At 51.6% G+C, this 8,245-nt stretch overlaps 1 protein-coding gene across 4 annotated transcripts in view; it reads right to left on the reverse strand.

Moving 5' to 3' along the window:
• AK4 (adenylate kinase 4) overlaps positions 1-5,627 on the reverse strand; it is a 77,955-nt gene extending 72,328 nt beyond the window's left edge. The window contains exons 1-2 of one of the 4 annotated variants that reach the window (XM_037743106.1): positions 5,210-5,226; positions 4,571-4,845 (exon numbers count right to left, since the gene is read on the reverse strand). In XM_037743106.1, coding sequence (XP_037599034.1) covers positions 4,571-4,715 — 145 coding nt within the window. In that variant the 5' untranslated portion in view covers positions 4,716-4,845; positions 5,210-5,226. Of the gene's footprint in view, positions 1-3,961; positions 4,106-4,570; positions 4,846-5,209; positions 5,227-5,456 lie in introns of those variants that run through there. The other 3 variants (XM_017541528.2, XM_037743107.1, XM_037743108.1) reach the window with 3 other exon arrangements.
• Between the last annotated feature and the right edge of the window lie 2,618 nt (positions 5,628-8,245).

The following is an 8,245-nucleotide window of genomic DNA, read 5'->3' on the forward strand; positions in this document are numbered from 1 at the left end:
AAAAAAAAAAAAAAAAAAATACACCCCACTGGAAGAATGTGCAGATTCAGACGTGCATGTGGCTAAGGCAGACTTACAGTTATGGAATACCTTATTCAAGTCACAAATAGTGTTCTTCAAACGTGTGAAAATCCTCAAAGAAACCACAAAAGCAACAATAACAAGTGGATGTGGAGTGGACCTTTTGACTGTAGAGGTCTCCAAACCAGTCAGACCCTCGCTTGACCTGTGCTATATCCTGAATCTCACCAAGCTAAGGGGAAATGGAATAGAACATACTCTAGAAACCCAGTAATAAGCCAAGACTCTCTATGATCTATAAAAAGGGATAACTATTGAAACCTGTTTTAGATACATTGTTGAACTCTGGCTCTCAAGTCTCTCTAATACAATGTCCCCACCTTCCAGTTCTCAGAAGTTTTCCCTCTTACATAAGACACACATTTATACTTAATAAGCACCAAAACCCTGAGCCCTCTGAACTAGGCCATCTTTTCAAAAAGAGGCTCAGCCCATAGACTAACTTGAAATGCTATTCCCAGCTGCAAAATCCCAGCAAGAGCTGCAGTTAATATTGAGAGCAGAGGCCGGGCTTGGTGGCTTACTCCTGTAATCCCAGCACACTGGGAGGCCGAAGTGGGCGTATCATGAGGTCAGGAGTTCGAGACCAGCCTGGCTGACATGGTGAAACTCTGTCTCTACTAAAAATACAAAAATTAGCCAGGCGTGGTGGTGAGCACCTGTAGTCCCAGCTACTCCAGAGGCTGAGGCAAAATCACTTGAATCTGGGAGGCAGAGGTTGTGGTGAGCCAAGATCGAACCACTGCACTCCAGCCTGGGGCGACAGAGGAAGACTCTGTCTCAAAAATATATAGAGAGCGAGCGAGCAGAAACAGGTTTGTTCCTGAACACCTTTTATCTCACTCAAGTCCAAGATGCTTCCAAATGGAGATTTGCCAGTTTTTCTGCACTTGAGACAGTAGATCCAGTGTAATGTGATTTTTAAAAATATCACTATTTGTCCAACCTTTAAAACAGGATTTGCATATCCTTTAAATATGACCCAATAAAACAATTTATAATTAAATATCAGAATTTGTAACAGGACTCACTCCAGAGTGCCAGTCCTGGGTATGTACTCATACATACATGTGCATGCTCATACACACACACAGAAAAGCTACCTTATTCCTTATGACAGAGTGTAAGACCCAACTCCTGGCAATCTAAGAGAACTCTCCCTTCTATTTACTCTTGCGGCGTGCTAAAGAAAATCTGAGCGAAAGAATATGGGGGTGAGTCTTCAAATGAGGTATCTGATAAGCCTCCCCCTGCACCACTCTAGGCACTACAGGAAGGGCCAATGGATAACAGCTATCAGGAAGCTAATCTCAGATCCATATTAAGTACAAACTTTTACCATAAATCAGAGCTAATCAAACAAAATGGACTCTATGCTATAGGTTGACTTCTGGAGTAAGATGTACTGTCCAGAATTTGTGATGCAGGTCTTTAACACAGACTTGGTAAACTCCTTTTATGCATTAGGTACTTTGCCTGATCCCTGTCCTCCAACTTTCAGAGTGGAAACTGGACCATGGTGTAGGTAGGAAGGACAGCAAAAGGCCCAAGAACGGGCCAGGTGCGGTGGCTCACACCTGTAATTAATCCCAACATTTTGGGAGACTGAGCCAGGAGTTTGAGACTAGCCTGGGCACCAAAGCAAAACTCCATCTCTATAAATAATAATAATAAAAATAAAAGAGGTACAAGATTATCTTAAACAATGCTATTGCCCAGTACCTAGAACACTGATGCACAGCAGCCACTCAGCAGATATCTTAGTGGTTGAGAGACAGGCATTTTTACACTGTATGATATGTGACTGCAACATTAGAATGAACAAGGATATGTGCAGAGGAGGCTGGGCGTGGTGGCTCACGTCTGCAGTCTGCAATCCCAGCACTTTGGGAGGCCAAGGAAAGTGGATCACCTGAGGTCCCAAGCCGGAGACCAGCCTGGCCTTGAAACTTCGCAGAGATGGTGAAACTCATTTCTACGAAAAATACAAAAATTATCCAGGCGCGGAGGCAGATGCCTGTAATCCCAGCCACTTGGTAGGCTGTAGCAAGAGAATCTCTCGAGCCAGTGAGGCGAAGGTTGCAGCAAGCCAAAATAGCGCCACTGCACTCTGGCCTGGGCAAGAGAACAAGACTCTGTTTCAAAGAAAAAAAAAAAAGACATACACAGAGGAAAGAGAATTCTGCCAGAGCAGGTGAGGGAAGACTTCCAAGAAGCAATGACATCAGAGTAGCCCTTTCCTGAAAGCAGCTTTTCACCAGACGGCAGGAGGAAGAAAGCCATGTAGACAAGTGTGCCCAAATCCAGGCTGGAGCAGATGGCCGGAGCTACTTTCCAATTCAAATTCCTACACGGTTCTATTTCCTGGGTTTTTGTTGTGCTTCATCATCTCCTTCGAACCTTCCATTATAAAGGGTAAATACAGAAGGGTAGTTGTGCTTCCCACTAGGAAATTCGCTAAAAGTAAACAGCAGGTAACAGAAAAATAAATACTGTGGAATGTTTTATTTACCAGGCAATGGGCCTGTAAGATTCTCAGACCTTCTGAGAGTGAAAAATAATCCGATAACCCAAAAGTTCACTAGAAACAAGCCACTTTCAAAACAAATTGCTGTCCTTTATTTTTCTTCTTTCTTTGATGAAGTTTTTGTTTTTTAAATTGGCTTATGCGAAAACTGCTTGATTCCCAACAGAAAAAAGGAAATCTAAACATTGCATGGTCACTTCCCAGGAGGGAACACTGGGGAGGAAATGAAGGCGTTTGAAAGAGAATGGAAACTAAAATTTAGAACAGAGGAAAGTTGAAATTAAAAAAAAAAAAAAAGAGAACAAGGGAAAGAACAAGTGGAAAATTTTCAAAGCCCCTAAGAAAGTGCAGAAATAAGCCACTTCGCATCACTGTCTTTAAAAATGTAAAGGGCTACAGTCCAGTCCCAAGATGGACAGTGTGAAGCCCTTTATGCCAGAAGGAAACAAGTCGCCAAGTCAGGTACAGGGAATTACGGAATGGGCTCATCTCTTCTCGCTGTCTTCCTTCACTGACTCCATCCTCCTAACCAAGAAGCCCAACCTAAACACAAATCCCTTAGGATGAGAGCCAGCCTTCCCTCTAGGCTGCTCTCCCCTCAAACCGCATTCCAAAGGCAGTATTCCAAGAATAAAATGCAGTTGAATGTATTAAAATCAAAATAGGCGCACTTGAGGTAACAATACCCACAAAAGAAAACTCAAGTGCAATTTGGTACACATAATTCTTCCTTCTGAGACATGGGGGTGGGGGAAGAGTTTTCTGTAAAAGCCAGCTTTTTTCAACGTGCTTAAGAAGTAAGAAATAACACTCTGGAGATACTTCTTAATGCCTTGCTTTTAAGCTTTCCTTTTGTTTTCCGACACCACCCTCCACCTTCCTTTCCAAACCAATCTGTGCTTCTGAAATGCAGATGCTCGGATAATTAGTGCATGATGGGCAATAACCACCCCGGACACCCTTGAGAACTGCAGCCACAGAAAAGGACCCCCGCTGCCAAGAACAACTTTTCATAAAGGAGTTGCTAATTACCAACATTTCCATCCCAGAATGGTTAAGAGCCTCGCAGCAGCACAGCCGCTACCTCTCACCTTTGAATGCCAATTCATTGGGAACCGGTGTGAACGTGGAGTGGGAGGAGAGGGGGAAAGGGAGGCATTCAGTACTGTCAGACTAAGAAATCAGGCGATCTATATCCCCAAGTTCACCGTCAGCCAAAGGAGGCATCTCCAGAAGCCATTTCCAGGAAAGCTGCATTCAAAATGTAATTTATCAGAACGAGTCTCCGACGAGTCTCCACATCTCCAGGCCCGGCGGCTTGGAGAGGAGGGGGAATTGTTGGGAAGAGTTTACCTTAGAAGGCGGCAGCGAACAGACAGGCCTTTCAAAGCCACCCAGAGCTCTGCCCCGAGGCCCGAGGCTGCGTGGAGGGGCTGGAGAAGCGCGTGGCTGCGAGCCCCACGGCGCCACAGGTTCCCCGGCGCGCAGCCCCGCCTGACTGCCACAGGTGGGCGGCGCTCCGCCTCGGGGTTCCCGCGGGAGGGGGCGCGCGGCTCTCTAAGGACTCGGGGAAGGAGGCCAGGGAGGCCGGGGTTAAGGGGTACCGGGTCGGCTCTGCCTTGAGGAGGCAGCGTGAGAGGGAAGCTCGGGGTTTTTCGCTGCGTGGTTCTCGACCCTCCCTCGGCTCGGTGGCCCGGGCTTTTCCTTGCGGCAGGAGGAGCGGTGGAGAGAGGAGCCGCGGGCACCTCCCACCGGCCGCCCCGCGAGCCTTGGCCTCCTCCCCGGGCGCGGTTAAGCCGCGAGGCCGCGGGCCGCCAGCTGCATGCGCCCCGGCACGTACAAGCCTGCACGACCACATGCGGGCGGGGGAAGGGCACAGCAATCCGGGAGACCCGGCCCCTCCAGGGCCTCACCCCAGCCCAACGCGGCTCGCTCCCGGCCCTCGTCCCCGCAGCCCCTCACCGGTGTTGGCCTTGATGTTCTCCCGCAAGAAGTGGCCGCTGGAGAGATGCTGGAGACCAAAGTTCTGGGCGATCCTCTGGCACACGGTGCCCTTGCCCGAGCCGGGCGGCCCAAGGATGACCGCGCGCAGGAGTTTGGAAGCCATTGCCTTCGCGAGGAGGGGGGCGGCCAAACGCGCAGCCCAGACCGCAGCCCCGGAGGGAACCCCGGGAAGTTTGTTTCTCGGCCCCCTACCTCTGGCACCCTCCGCTCGCACTGGGACTCGCCGGCCGCCCCTACAGGGGGAAGGAGAGACTTTTAAGACAACCCCTCCCCTCAGCCCTGCGCCGGGACCGACTCGCAGGCGGAGTGAGCGCCACGCTACACCTCCCCGCCCTCCTCCACCTCCTGGCCCTCCTCCACCTCCTCGCCCCCACGCAGAGCTGCTGGAGCGCGCCGGTGCCCCGCCCTGCCGGCTCGGCCTCCAGAGGTCAGAGGTCGGCCCGATCAGTCCCACCTCCATCCTTTCCTCCAACTCGCGCCCCACGCCGCGTCCGAGAAGGGAGTCGGGCGGCCGGGCATCCCCCAGCCAGTCTCCGTCGGGCCGAGGAAGCTGGCTCAAGGGGGTCATTCAAAGCCTGCCCCCGCCGCCCCACGCACCGAGCGGCCTAGAGGCTGAGCCCCTGCCCTGTACTCGCACGTGTGCAACGTGTGGTCGGCGTCTCGGTCCCTCCCCGCGGCTGTCACATCCCCCGGAGTCTCAGCGGTCGCCGCTGCCCGCCGCCTGCGCGCGCTCGGAGGGGCCCACCTCCGCCCGGGGTTGGCTGATGCGCTCCCGGGCCGTGGGGCGCGCGACGAGCCCGAGCCCCGCGCCTCGCCTCCAAAAGCAATCAAATAAAACACACACCTTGGCTGGAGGCAGCGCTCTGAGAAGCTTCCAGCCCGTTTCCCGCAGGGCGGCGCCGCCTCCGCCCGCCGAGTCTCCGAGCCCGGGCCGGCAGCGCGGGACTCGCGCCTTACGTAAGCCTGGGAGACAGTCTCCGCGCGAGCCGCCGGCCGCCGCCCCCTGTCTCTCCTCCCCTCCCACCTAGCCTGTCCGGCCCACGTGCTCCCCGCGACCCAGCGAGGGCTGCCGGGGCGAAGCGAGGTGCAGACCACACAGGGTAGAGAAACCCCCTTTTTTTTTCCCACGATTGCCTAGGGACCTCGGTCTACTGCAAGGGGAGGAAAAAATACAACTTGTTGAGCGCCTACTGTGCGCCAAGTTCACGGCTAGGTTATTTCATTGTGTTTACAGCTGAGGAAATGAGACATGGAGTGTGACCATGTATTCAATGATTCATTTGGCAAATTTTTACTGAGTGCCTACTATGTGCCAGAAACTATTCTAGGCGCTTGGGATCTAGCCGTGAGCAAGAGATTGAATCCTGCTCTCAAGAAATTGCGTCCTAGCGGGAGGCTGGAACCCAAGACTGACTGACTCCAAAGTCCAGGCGCCTTGGGGAACAGGGAAGAAGGGGATGTCACTCACCTGTGCGACCTTCTTGATAAATAATTCCAGGACTTCCATGCCCGTTATTTTTGTGCTGCACGTATAACTCACCAAGTTCAAATGGAATCTGTCTTCCCCCAACCCCACCCTCCCCTGCATATCCCAATCCACATTCTGTTAGATCTGTGCTCACAGCCTTTAATTACCCACCCAAACTAATGAGATAGCTGCTCGTAAGACTCCAGTTTCTGTGCCATTCCATTTTCCGTGCAGTTGCCAGGAATATTGCTAAAGTGAAAATCAATTTCTATTATTTCTCGACCTCAGATACTGTCTTCCATTCAGGATAAAGTGAAAAATCTTCGGCTGGGTGCGGTGGCTCATGCCTGCAATCCTAGCATTTTGGGAGGCCAAGGCGGGCACATCACCTGAGGTTGGGAGTTCAAGACCAGGCTGACCAACATGAAGAAACCCCGTCTCTACTGAAAAACAAAAATAGCTGGGCGTGGTGGTGCATGCCTGAAATCCCAGCTGTTCGGGAGGCTGAGGCAGGAGAATCGCTTGAACCCTGGTGGCAAAAGTTGCGGTGAGCTGAGATCGGCCGTTGCGCTCCAGCCTGGGCAACAAGAGCGAAACTCTGTCAGAAAGAAAGAAGGGAAGAAGGAAGGAGAGAGAGAGAGAAAAGAAGGAGAAAAGAAAGAAAAAAAGAGAAAGAAAAGAAAGAGAAAGATCTTCAGCAGGGTTGCAGAGACACCTTTGCATTTTGTGGGCCCTCTCCTCTGCCTTCCTTCCACAGGCCACCTGCCTTTCAGGATATCCATTGTAAAGTTTCCAACACCAATACCCAGGGCTCAGAGAAGGTGAGGGAGGCAAGTAGTGGGATGGTGTGGAGAAGAGCCTCCTCTCAGTTCCTGGCTGTTCTTTGTTGGGGGAGAGGGTGGGACATGGAGGGCAGAGCCTGACATAGTTTCCTGTTACCCAGAGCCTCTACCCACTGCTTACTCCACGCACAAAATTGGCCAGACAGCACACCCAGGCCACCAACCCCATGCCAGCGTTTGTTCCATAGACTGATCTCCCTCTAAAATACCTCAGTGTGACTTTGGGAGGCCGAGGCGGGCGGATCACCTGAAGTCAGGAGTTGGGGACCAGCCTGACCAACATGGAGAAACCTCATCTCTACTAAAAATACAAAATTAGCTGGGCGTGGTAGGTGCATGCCTGTAATTCCAGCTACTCGGGAGGCTGAGGCAGGAGAATCGCTTGAACCTGGAGGACAAAGGCTATGGTGAGTAGAGATCACACCATTGCACTCCAGCCTGGGCAACATAGTTTAAAAAAAAAAAAAAAAAAGTCTGAAAAACAAAAAAAAAGTCTCAGTGTGGCCAGGCACGGTGGCTCACGCCTGTAATCCCAACACTTTGGGAGGCCAAGGTGGGCGGATCACTTGAGGCCAGGAGTTCGAGACTAGCCTGTCCAACACGGTGAAACCCTGTCTCTACTAAAAATACAATGATTAGCCAGATGTGGTGGTGCATGCCTGTAATCCCAGCTACTCAGGAGGCTGAGGCAGGACAATGCTTGAACCTGGGAGGTGGAGGTTGCAGTGAGCTGAGATGGGCCACTGCACTCCAACCTGGGCAACAAAGCGAGACTCTGTCTCAAATAAATGATACATAAATCTCAGTGTGCTGTAGACCCGATACTGAACCCCTTCAACCCTTCGCCTGGGAACAAAAAAAGCTTGAGGGTGTGGGGGCGGGGCATATGGTATATAATATGTAGCAGATACTTCTTTGGAATGGCTCTCAGAAGTGAGCATGCATCAGAATCACCTGGAAGGCATGTTGTAACATGTTGTTGAGCTCCGTTAGCACAGAATTTGATTCAGTGGATCGAAGGTGGGCATTGCTGGCAAGGTCCCAGGTGATGCTGAGGTTGTTGATCTGGAGACCACACCTTGGAAACCACTGCCATGGTGAACAGAGCATTGAGACATGAGATGTCAGGAGTTCGTAGACCAGCCTGATCAACATGGTGAAACCCCGTCTCTACTAAAAGTACAAAAAGTAGCCAGCGTGGTGGCACGTGCCTGTTATCCCAGCTACTCAGGAGGCTGAGGCAGGAGAATTGCTTGAACCCGGGAGGTTGCAGTGAGCCGAGATGGCGCCACTTCATTCCAGCCTGGGTGACTGAGCGAGACT

Source organism: Cebus imitator, unplaced genomic scaffold, assembly GCF_001604975.1.
Source record: "Cebus imitator isolate Cc_AM_T3 unplaced genomic scaffold, Cebus_imitator-1.0 Scaffold135, whole genome shotgun sequence".
In the NCBI taxonomy this organism is placed as follows: Eukaryota; Metazoa; Chordata; class Mammalia; order Primates; family Cebidae; genus Cebus; species Cebus imitator.